Here is a 13271-nt window from a genome sequence, read left to right on the forward strand (position 1 = left end):
CAGAGGTGATGTGTTGTATAGTTTCTGGCATGATGTGACATTTTCTGCATGTGTCATTTGTGAGTGTTGCATCTTTGAGTATGTGTTTTCTGTAGTTTTTAGTATTTATGACCTGATCCTGTATGGCAATCATGAATCCTTCCGTCTCCCCAAAGAGGCATCCCCGAGCTAACCAGCTGTTTGACGCAGTTTTGTCAACTTATTATTATTATTATTATTATTATTATTATTATTATTATTATTATTATCAACTCGTCTCGATTATATATATAAAGATTATTAAACAACATATCCATAAGATTAAGATTTGGTTGACTTTTAATTTAATTATAATTAATTTTTGTTAATCAATAATCAAAAATAATAATAATTTTTATTAAAATGGATAACTTTATTCTTTTAGATGTGGAAATGTAAATTTTGCTAGACGAGCTACCTGTAATAGGTGTGGAAAAGGTAAGCTTTTTTAAAAATATATAAATAACATTTAATCTGGATGTTTACATTTTCTTGACAAGAGGGAGCATAAAGTTTCAAGAATAGGTGCATATCTAGCAGATATAAAGAAAGGATTGCACACCACAGTCCAGGCCACATTTGCTTTAAATCCTTCTGTTTAATGAAGCTGCCTACTCTAATCCATCCCACAAAAAATATACTAGTAGATAGTAAATAGATGTAAAGCCATTATAACAACTGGAAATATATGAGGTTGAAAAGAAAACAACATGCATCAATTATAAAGACAGAAACTTTATCTCTACTGGTTGGAAAGCTATGTTTGAATTTTAATATATTTTATATTAAGTAAATAAAAAAGAAATATTTTATAATTTTTTTTAATTTACTTAATTTTATTTTAATTTTTGTTTTATCCATCTCACCATATCCTACAGTGGCTTTCTACTAACAAGTTATTTAAATTCTGCAGAATGGATATTTAATTACAAGATCTAACTTCTGAAATGTTTGTTTTTTCTCTTTCCATTTATGGAATGTTCCACATTTAAACAAGATAATATTTGTTCTGATACTGATATTCTTTCTTTTTGAAAAGGTATTTTACCTAGTAAACGCTGAGAGTAGCTTTTAAGAGATCAAAGACATTTTTCTACTTAACAAAACGATCGCCATAATTAATTGGGCTATAAATATGCTATTATTAAGGATTATATGTTAAATAATTTGGTATTAGAGGTAGATTTAGGTGCCATTTCTTATCTACATTAATAATTATAATTTTAATAATTTATTTGGGCATAGGAGTTGTCCCCAGCCAGTGCTTTAACTAACTGTATATGGTTATATCTAAAGTGTAAGTACAGTACATCTGAAAGTGAAGAATTGCTTGGAGATCCAAGTAGTGTAACTGGCAAGCACACCGCACAGTAAGCTGAGGTTGCAGGTTCGAGTATTGCTCTGGGCAAGTTCTTTTCTTCCAAATAGTTCTAAATTATTTAATAAATTATCAAAAATTATAATTATTAATTTAGATAAGACATGGCATCTAACATCTATCTCTAATACCAAATTACTTAATATCTAATCATTAATAATAGCGTATTTCTAGCCCGATTAATTACAGCAGTCATTTGGTTGAGTATCAATGTATTGGGCTTTGGGAAGTTTATTATACAAAACCATTTTGATTATTTAAATTGTTAACTCAGATAAACATTGATATATATATATATACACACATATATACATACATATATACAGTAGAGTATCGATTATCCGACTCGATTGGGGACTGAGGTTGGTCAGATAACTGAAAAAACGAATAACCGAAAAGTATGAAAAAATACATTATTAGTATAGTGTATTAGTATATTAGTATATACCACGTAATAAGCATATTAGTATATCACTATTAACCTACTTTGCGTTGAATTTTCATCGATGTTAAGCCTAACAAAATTTTTTTTAAATAATAATCATCGTTAAATTATTTCTTTATTTTGGACAAAATAAATACAGAAATAAAGAAAAAATAGAAAATTAAGCCTGGTTTAAATACTGGCCTCCCTTTTGTGGTCTAGCCAGTGTTTCCAGCTAAAACACACAAAAATTTAACAAAGATAATATTAAAGTAGCCAAGACATAGCCAAATTTTGTAGCAGCACATCACTAGCGGACATTTGAATTTCTTGACTAGAACGTGGTCGGTTAACTGATGTGATGGTTGATCGGGTGTCGGATAATTGATGCTCTACTGTATATATATAGAATACAATGTTTTAATGTAAATGGAACACATATTAAAAACTGTTATGAATGTGCTACAAAGTTTGATTTTGCTAGATGATGTGATGTCTTGCAGTGTGTGTGTGGATATAGACTCACGTTAAAAGTGTGATAGCAGATGTATATCACTATTTTACCATGCAGAACACACAACATTATTCCAAGTGCATCTCACTCAGGTACTGTACATGGCATTTCCACCATGTCTACAAGTGACCCTTCCAAATGTGGAAAGATCTTTCTTTGCAAAACTGATTAGGAACAAATGAAAATATCTTGCAGAAGTCAAACTCAAGCTCTATGTGGTGCATCTCCAGTTTATCCAAGTGTGTGATTTGTCTACATTTTATGATCAGTTGAGTAAAATTCATTGTATATCAACCATGCAAGTACTACTAAAGAAATTAGACAATAAACTCCAGTGGTTAGTATGTTTGGCTTACAAACAATGCAAGGTTGTGGTCAACACTTCATATTACAATTACATGGATGAAGTCATGCCTACTGCAGTAGAATTCAAAAGGGGCCTAAATATATCTCTCTACTAACACCAACCTTTGCCAGTTGATCCTGTCCTCATTGGCAGCACTCAAATCTTGCCAGGCTGCAACCATGTAACCACAAATGGAAAACTTTCACTGGCAAGACAAGTATCTATGTTTAAACATTGTGTAGACTACTGAACAGTAATGCACCTCATTGCCAGGGCCCTTTAGACTTCTAGTCTCAGATAAGGACAAGAAATTTGTGCTGTGTAAAGAAGACTTCCTCCTCAGGGCCAACAAGTTTCTTCCCAATCACAATCCTTGGTGACAAGTGAAGATCCTACACCAATGGTCCTATGGAAAATGAGGAAAATCATAATCCTATCAGGTGTGATATTGGTCCTAACTGGGTGTCTTGAATGTCCCATATTGTTATGTGGTCCCATGCATAATGTGGACTGGCCATTGCAACTGCTTGTAAACAAGAGGTCCCATCCTACCTATTTCTTAAAAAAAGGCACTAGTTAAGTTTCTCCACACACTGATCCCAGACTTGTCCTATGTTACTCCCTCATCTGTGGTTGCTAAATTCACCATCACTTTGGGCATTGGTGTGGTAAGAACCAGAGGATACATCATCTTCAAATTGGACATAATATCCTTGTACCCTTTGGTGCTTACTTTTAAAGCTGTAATGCTTATCAATTCTCTACTCTTCAAGAAGAGCTTTAGTGCTCAACAGATACTATATATATATATATGATGTATTGATCTTCATCGTGGAGCACAGCTACTTTTATTTCAAAGGAAAAGCTTATTTACAGAAACAGGGAGTCCCCATGAGTTCCCTGTTATCTGCTGTTCTAGCAGAACTGATCATGAGAGAAGTTGAATGCAGAATATTTAATTTCCTGCTTGCCATCTACTACTCACTGTTGTATTTGCATTATGTTTATGATATTCTCATAGCATGGGAGGATACAGATGAGAGATGTTTCTTAACTTAAAGCAATAGAGGTCCAGTGTATACTCCTCTATCAGCTTCACTTATCAGAAAGAGGTTGACATGGCAATAATATTGTTGGATTTGTGCATACATAGATTCCCTGAAGGGTTACTATTATCAGTTTTCCATACATGGTGCCTCATATCATCTCGGCAGATGTTTTCCAACCTGTATGGTATGTCGATGCTGCTTTTGTTGCCCTCATTAGAAGAGTGCTCATATTACCATCAACACAAGTGATGATACAACATATATGTACAACATCAACATATATATATTATCTTCAGTTTTGAAGTATTGACAATACATTAATTTTATGTGTAATGAAAAATGACTTATATACGGTAGCAAGTAATTCAATTCTTGGTTAACATACAATCAATTTTCAATTTGTGTTATGTAATCAATTGAACAATTTATCATCAAAAGATAAATGCTGTGTTTGTGTTGAATGCAACTGGTATCATCTATCCATTATTTTTGAGATAATGCAAAGCCTTATACAGGAAATCCTTGTTAGTTCAAAATTCAAGGGATGAAATAAATAAACAGCTTGTATTCAGTAAAAACCTCACAGATTACAGGATAGGTTTTATAAAATGTAAAGCAGAATTCCTCTAAATGCAGTCCAAATTATTTTAAAGTTGCCCAAATTTAGTAGCCTAGATCCTACAAATATCTCAATTTGTTGCTTGTAACCCAATCTTGCAATCCCAAAAACTATCTTTATTTTTGACATAAGAGAAAAAAAAGGGTAGTCCATGTGTAAGGTGACATCTGAAAATGTGTTACTATAAAAGCAAAGCAATATTGACCAGATTAGAGTTGTTCTTAGTCTATTGTTCTCTTATAGCATGGAGGCACTTTGATCTAAATGAATGAGTTAATACATGCATATCATAGTTCAGACAGAATTTTTACTTCAAATTTTGAAGTAGTCATATTTTGAACTAACTGAATTCCTTAACATATAGATCTCTTTATCCCCAACTGGGACAAAAGAACAGTTATGAACTAACAGGATTTCGAACTTTCTGAGTTCAAATTAACAAGTATTTTCTGTACAGAGGCATTTATATAATTTATACCAAAATGGGATAGGATCACATCTGATAAATGCAGTCCTTCAGTATTAAAATTTTGTCAAGAAATATAGATGAACATTATCAATAATTTGTTAGTACATTATTACCACTATTTTGTGGCATAAAAAGAATGCATAAATTTCTCTAAAAGATTTTGTTTTAAAATCTAATATTTAAAAAAATTGTATTTTTATTACATTATGATATCAAATTTAATAGTTAGGTTGATGTAGTAAGTGTTAGAGTCAAATGAAACATACTTAAATTCTGTTAGCTGGGAATAATGTCCTTTTCATACAGGCATACCTGGACACAACAGGATTTATTTTGTTTAATGAGTTCTGATTATTCATAATTTTATAATAAAACTCATTGCATTGTAAGTTGTAGTTCCTAGAAAACTAATTCTATCAAATTATTAAGATCTCGGAATTCAAGATTTTTTTTATACATTTCATTAAATATTTTGAAACATCTGAAGCTACAGTACATTAAGTTTTTCTTCATTCAATTTCTTTAGGTGTTTGGTATTATTGTTTTTATTAGTACCTATTATTTGAATTTCATATGTTTTTATAATATGTTTCTTAAATTCATTGAAACTATTTTGTATTTCATGTTGTTTTTTTCCTCAATAGTACCTATTCAAATTTAAGACCATTATCAATGCAGAATAAATGCTTTATGACAATCATGAGTTCTGAATACAATATACAAACTAGAGAGTAAGTAAATGATCGGGCTACACTTTGGAAAGAATGATTATAAATTATAAATGAATTTGACATTAGAGGGAGGCACTTTTGGGTGACATATGATCGAGAAAAAAAGGATCTGTGACTTAATATTAAACAATAAAAATGTGTATGTAAACAAGATTGTGATCTAACTAGATCACAGGAACTTTCAACATAAGCCTGTAATTGTTTATGATGCTATTAAAATATTTATAGGTTAAAATTTGGTCAAAATAGTTAACTCTTTCTTTGAAATTGGGTAGTCCCCGTCTGACTCTTGTGACATCGGCATTATGAGTGTAAGGGAGATGGCAAAATTTGTTTAAAAGGAAGTAAACTTTATGTATTTCTTTAATGACCTTGTTTAGTAAACAAGGAGATGCCATTGTCCAGATTGGTAAGCAATAATCTATTAAAGACTGGAAGTTTGTAAAAAGTATTGTCCTTAGTACAGTTTTTGATGATATGGGTTTACAAAAGTGCCAAAAAATTCCCCGGTGGATTGTGATAGATTTTGCTATTTTTTCTATATATGTCTTTTGCTAATTTAATCTTCTTCTTTTAAAGGTTAATTTATTGTCAAAGATGACTCCCAGATCACTAATCAAAGTTACATAATTTAGAATATGTTTCTAAATGTGGAAGTGGTGGATCTCTAATCAGAGTCCACCACCTCCAACACATCAATACAGTTTTACAAATATTGATTTTTAAATTTACTTGACTAAAAGCCAAAGAAAGAATTTTAAGATTGGTTTGTAAAATGATTGGATCATGATTTAGGAGTTTTATATTGTCAATTTGTAAGCTATTACTTTAGAATTAATATTTTATTTATTAATTTTTAATAAACATTTTCAATGTTTTGAAATATTGTCTGAAAATGACAAACTTTCAGTCATTTGTGTTCATAACCTTATTTGAAACTTCTGTTCCATCCTTCACATTTCAAATATCTCTTGTCATTGTTATCATTGTTTCATATTGCTGAACATTTATTGACTATGCACAAAATGTGCAAAGTTAATAATTTTCAAATTATGAAACATTGGAAATGCTTTTGAATGATTTTCTATTTTTGAAAGTGGAAAAAATATAAATTTGTATCTTGTTAGAGAGAGGTTATTAGTTGTTTAACAGTAGTAAATAACTACACAAGCCTGGTCTTATTGATATAATTATCAAACTTATCATACACCTTTGATTGTATTGTTCTTGTTTTCCAGAGTAAAATGTTATAATTTTTAAGAAATTGTACAATTTTTTTATCACCTGATATTTATAAGTAGTTTTCCATTAAATTATATTTTGCTTAATTTAAATGATTCATTGTTAAAAGTCATGTAACCGAGTCAAAAAATTGTCATAACTATACAATTCCAGTCTTAATTTTCAACATTAAAATTATAAAATTTTAAGTCACATCTGCTTATAATTTGTTATGTACCTAATTAAGAGGTTTTTAACTGTACTTTTAAATAAAACTGTATGTGAAAATGCTAAGTAATTTTTAAATTGTGATGTTCACACAAAAGTACCTATACTGACAAAAAGGAAACATAAAAATATATTTTTATTTTTGCATATTATGAACAAGGTTCTTTTGGATTCCAACTCCTCAGTCAAAAAAATTATAATACAGCCTATGTTAATGATAAAAAAAAAGAAGGGAAAAATGACAATTGATGGTTTGCAACATATATATCTGTACAGATAATACTCATAAACAACTATAACTAAGTTTTTATAATTTTAATTGTCTACTAGGACTTATACTTTAGGACTGGTTTTGCAAAATAAGAAAAACAAAATCAGAGTAAAACATTCTTTATTTTTCACCAGATGAAAAATAAAGACTGTTTACTCTAATTTTGTTTAACTATAACTAAGGCTTGCATACTAATACTAAACTAAAACTAGGGAAGAAAGAAGGTGATAGGTATAGAGGAAAAAATACATAAAAATAGAGATTAGCAGAAAGTTGGGTACCCAGGCTTCATAGTAATTCACGACTTGGATGGTATGCCAGTTTTAGTTTCCTTGGGAAGAAAAATGGTTTCTTGTTGTCAATCTTACTTTGTGTCTTGTATGGGCTTCTGCTTCTATCATAACCACAATAGAGTTACTCCTTGGTCTTTCAGATCCTCTTCTCATCCCCAGTTGTTGCCAATTGTGACCTGGAGCATGACCTTTCACGTCGTTCCCTGTCGAAGTCCAAACCAAGAGTGACTGTTTCTCCACTACTTAACCCTTAGGCCTCTCTTCCTTTTTTTTTTTCTAGCCCGGGTGAGGTCGCAAAGGTGAACAACTGATAGAGGTCGCTGTGGGTCACCTCGACCCGCATTTTAGATATTAATTTTTTTTTTAACAGTTCAACTTTTTTCACTTTTTTCTTTTAAATATTATTTTTCATTCTGTTTAGTAATTTAATAAATATATATGTTTACTTTGTAAGCCTTAGTTAATTATTTATTAACATTCGAATTTACATATTAAATTTTGGGGAAAATTTTTATAAGTATCTGAAAAATTTTAACTATTTAAAAAAACATGAAACAATTAGTGATGATAGAAGTTATTTTTATCATAGAAAAGGTATGTCACTTTATGATTTTGAAAAATTATATTTATTTTATTTACATTACATTAACAATACAAATTTACGCAGACGTCAAGGGTCGCTGCGGGTCACCATGACCCCAAAGAGCAATTATCTGTTAAAGCGTTCTGAAAAACTGAGTAACGGCGATATGTTCCGATAATAACAATAAATTTAGGAAGCTACTGTGAGTCACATCGGTAAAACTTAATTATTAACGATTTAGTCGATCATGAAATACGGGTGTGGGTCAGAATGGGTCATGCGACCCCTCCCGGGCTAGCTAAGAATTGGTCATCATCACCCAAGGGGAAAGGGTTAGAAAAGAAAATTCTAGAAGAAATATAACAATAGAACAAAGAACAAAGAAGAAGACTTCAACTAAACTTAAATTAATATATACAAAATATGGCATACAGCCACAAAATATTCATCTTTTTAAGAAATTTGAAAAATTTGAATAAATTATTTATTGTTTCAAAAAATTTAATATTTAAAATAATAATTGTTAAAATCACTTGTTACACATATGTATTGTTTAACCCTTTCCATGCTGGTATACGCCCTTAGGTGTATGTCACCATGACTTGCTGTTAATTCGTGATGCAAGATACGCCTTTAGGTGTAATTAATCAAAAAATTCGATTAATTTGCATTATATTAGAGTTTTCCACGTTCTTAGCTTTGATTCGCTTTTCTGTAGGTCAATTGACTTTGTTTAAGCCAATAAGTATTTTGTTACCACCCCTGGGCCATAAATATTTCGGTAAAAAGGACCCCCTACCATTCTACAGCAAATCTTCGCAGTTAACTATACAGTTGACTGAAAACAATCAAAGGAAAACTTCTTATACAGTTTTATTGGGTATCTTCTGTCTTTGTTGACATTACTTTAACTAATCACAGACTTGTGAAAGGAAAAAATTGCCGTGAAAAGCCCCGCCTCCAACCTTTCAAGTAAAATGTAAACAATCACAATAAATTCGCTTTTTAAATCGTTTTTTAGCTCTAATTAACTAATTTAATGCACTTAAATTAGCTAATTTGACAATATTTAAGCGAATAAATATATTTTTAAAACTTTCTACCAATAAATATTGCCGGGAAACTCAACCTCCCTATAGTAAGTCTATGAAAGATCTTTTTGCCATTAATTGGTTTTAAAGTTTTTGTTTCTATGCCTATTACACTCTAATTGGTAATTTATATTATGACTGAATCAACTTCAATAAATGAGAGTTTTTTTTAGACCTATCTGGTCAGGATTTTCCTGCGAAGATCCAGTCCATGTGATTAAAATCAGAATGTAAATAAGCGTTAAAAAATTGCTATATTCTTCATTTTAGAGCCATAATTCTATTAGTTTTCATGTTATTTGACTTTACTTAGACAAGAAGATTTCTTATCAAAAGCGTCTAGCTGAAAAATTTACCGGAAAACTCATTATTTTTGGATATTCCGTAATTGCAGGAAAAAATTAACTAATTGCTTATTTTAATGTATTATTGTATAAAGCATTGAAAAAATATATAAAATGTGTCAAATATTCACTATTTTAAGCAGAAATATATGATGATAAACTTGAACATGTTGCTTTACAATAACAATGGACTCTTCTCCCTGCTAAGTAATTAGAGACATAGTGTAAATAATGACAATAACTTCTCCCCCACTCTAGCTAGAAAGATGGGGTTTGTTTTGTTTAAAAGAAGACAGATGTGTTTACCTAATAGATGCACAAAGTTCAGCGATTCTCTGTAAATTAATTTTTTTTTCTTTTGGTTGTAAACTTCAAATTTTAATATTATTTTAAATTTTTATTAAACTATAAATTAAACAAACATAAACTGTAATATGTTTTCGATCAAACACAAAAAACAGATTAAACATAGTGCGATTTTGAAGCAAAATATCGCAATTTAAAAATTATCCAAAAAATGCAAAAGATGCGCCGCATGACGAATGCCATTCAAAAATGTTCTGTCAATCGCCGCCCGGAAAGAGTTAAGATGTTCTGACACCTTTGTTATAAAAGGGTGAGATTTACATTGCAATGGGAAGCAAGAAAGACTTATCTTCTGTAATGAGAAAAACTACCCAAATTTTACAAAATGAAATAAAATCTTAATTGAAAATTGCCAAAATCATTAACTATTCAGAATATACAGTATCAAAAATCTTAAAACAAATGAATTCCAAAAAGAAAATTGTAAATAGTCATGAAAATTTTGGAAGAAAATGCTCAACAAGTTCTAAGAAATGATCATAAACTAAAGGCAATAGTAAGAAAAAATTCTTTTAAAACAAGCAGATATCATCATGGAAAAAGAAGAATGTAAATGTGTTCCATAGTAAAACCATTTGCAGACTTCATGAAAATGAACTTGTTTCAAAACACAAACCACTCCTCTCTAGGAAACAAAGACTGAAAAGAGTTCAGTGGTGTAAACAGTATATTAATTGGACCTGCAAAGATTGGAATAATAATATTTTTAGTGACAAATTAAGGTTTTGTGTATCATATGATTAGGGTGTGTGTGTGTGTGGAAAACTAAAGAAGCTTTTTATCCATCCACACTAAAGCAATGTGTCAAATATCCAGGAATGTGATAATTTGGGGTGCATGTCTGCAAGAAGTGTGACAATTATTAAAGGTACATACTTTAAATTTCCCAGAGTATCAAGAGTTGTTAGGGTATTTCTTATTCCTTCAATGGAAGAACTTTATTCAAATGAGAATGCTATTTTCCAACAAGATCTTGGACCAGCTCATGCAGTGAAGTCACCCTAACTTGTTTTATAAACAACAATATCAATTTATCAGACTTGAATCCTGTATAGAATCTTTGAGGGATAATGAAATGAAGATTGATGGATGAAAAAGCTTCAACGTTGAAAGAAAAATTGAAAAAATTTGATCTGAGATTACACTTGGTGATTATCAGAAATTAATTGCTTTAATACCATGAAGAATTTGTGATGTAACTAAAAACAAAGGTTATGCAACTAAGTATTAAATGACTTTTCAAATATCTTTTATAAAATATTTAATATATTATGAATTATTCTGAAATAAATATAGGTATTTCAATTTTTTGAATTTTTTACAATGATGAATATTTAAAAACTACTGTACTTAGCATATTCACATACAGTTTTTTTTTTTTTTTGAAAAGTACAGTCAAATAACATGTTATTAGGTCCATAGAAGATATCATTTAAAATTTTATAATTTTAATATTGAAATTTAGAAAAGACTGAATCAGAAAATTGTCATAACCTTACAATTCCAGAATGTATATTGATTGCATATTTATGATAGTGAGACACATAAATATCTAAACCAGTTTGTATGCAAATGTGATCAATAATATCAAAATTGTTATATGCATGAAATGTATTGTGACCATCAAAACATTAAATTAATTTTTTCTTTTTTGAACAAAATGCAAATTATATTAATGAGAAAAATATTCAAACCATAAAATAATGTATTATGTAAGTATGTTATATTTGTAGATATCTTTATTACAAAAATTAAATTTATGATAATAGTATTAAGTTTGTGGATTATAATTTACATATATTAAAGAATAATTTTATAAAATTTAAAATTTCAATAATTATAATTTATTTAAAAAAGAAAAGTCAACTATACCACAAAGGAAAAAACTTGGTCATGAGATTGGAAAAGCAGCTGCAGAGAAAAGTAGGGGTTTATTCAGTGCAGACGATTGGCAATGTGGAAGGTATGAAGATTTTTAATTAGACTAATATTAATATTTTTATTAACTTCTATATGTATTTGTTAGGCTCAAAAACCAAAATTGCTCATTGAGTGAAAAAAATGACCACAAAGCGAGATTCATGTCGTGGTTTTCATGATATTTGACCATGACACGTTGTGGTGATTAAGAAAAGCCATAATGCATTCTGAACATTAGCTGATGCAACCACAATTTGAAGGATAGGTTGTAACTTGTCAACGGGCACATTGCAAACACTTGCAGAGTTTGTATTGTGTTCATTCTTCACCAGTGCTGCTGTTTCTATGGTAATTACCTTTTCTAGAGTAATTTCAAACTTCTCAGAGTAATGTTTTGGGTAGTATTATTCAGGGTAAATCTAGGGTAAAACTACCCTGTTTTCTGTGGTCTTATTACTCATCATGCCACAAGTTTTGCTGGAAAAAGTTTTAGCCTAAAACCATTCTGTTTTTCCCTATAACTGGAGGATTTTAGGATAGGACAACAGAAGCTAAAGAAATAATTCAGACTGATGCTAGGTACATGGGTGTACACTACACAGTGATACCTCAGTTTTCGTCAATAATCCGTTCGAAAACAATCAGCGAAAATAATTTTGCAACATTCTCGATTCTCATAAAAATGACTGATTTATTAATAAAAGTTCCTGACAAAGTAATTATTTTTAGTAAATTAGTTGTTAGAAAATGTTGACATCTCAAGCACCACAACAGATTTTCCTGAATGATTAAATGTTGGAAAGTAACAAAGTTACATTTCTGTATGTGATGAATAATTTTGTTACCTACTTATATAAGATGATTGAAGATAAATAAATCATAATGAAAAAGAAAGTTTTATTTTCTTATCACCTTGTTATTAGTTAACATCCAGAATGTGTGGTGACTTTTAACCATAATAAATCCATTGCACAGTGGTTTTTAACTTTAGCAGCTGATTTTTATTTCATCGAGTATAGTATATCAAGCACCTACAAGTAGATAGACCTTTAGCACTTTTTAGCAAAACAAAAGAAATAAATGTGTATTTTTCTCCATACATTTTTCTTTGAAATTTTTTTAAGTATGAAAATTAAATTTCTAGGAAAACTTAGAACTAATGTTGTTTGGCATTAAAAATTGTAAATAAAAATGTTTCAAGGCTAGAATCCATATTTAAAGTTACAAACCACTGTGTATCATATGATCCTCTATCGTGGTTGCATCAGCTAACGTTCAGAACATGTTATGGCTTTTCTTAATCACTACAGCACGTCATGGTCAAATATCATGAAAGCCACAACACAAATTTTGCTTTGTGGTCGTTTTTTCGCTCTGAGCAATTTCGGTCTTTGAACCTAACATAT

The 13271-nt window shown here is 30.0% G+C and overlaps 1 protein-coding gene across 2 annotated transcripts in view; it reads left to right on the forward strand.

Annotated features, from left to right (window-relative positions):
• The window catches only part of LOC136977141 (zinc finger Ran-binding domain-containing protein 2-like), a 35246-nt gene that overhangs the window by 12331 nt on the left and 9644 nt on the right, over window positions 1–13271 (forward strand). For both annotated transcript variants that reach the window (XM_067272579.1, XM_067272580.1), the window contains exons 2-3: window positions 404–456; window positions 11803–11908. In XM_067272579.1, the coding sequence (XP_067128680.1) occupies window positions 404–456; window positions 11803–11908 (159 nt within the window). The remainder of the gene's footprint in view (window positions 1–403; window positions 457–11802; window positions 11909–13271) is intronic.

Source organism: Centruroides vittatus, unplaced genomic scaffold (assembly GCF_030686945.1).
Source record: "Centruroides vittatus isolate TY-2023 unplaced genomic scaffold, ASM3068694v2 contig_446, whole genome shotgun sequence".
Classification (NCBI taxonomy): Eukaryota; Metazoa; Arthropoda; class Arachnida; order Scorpiones; family Buthidae; genus Centruroides; species Centruroides vittatus.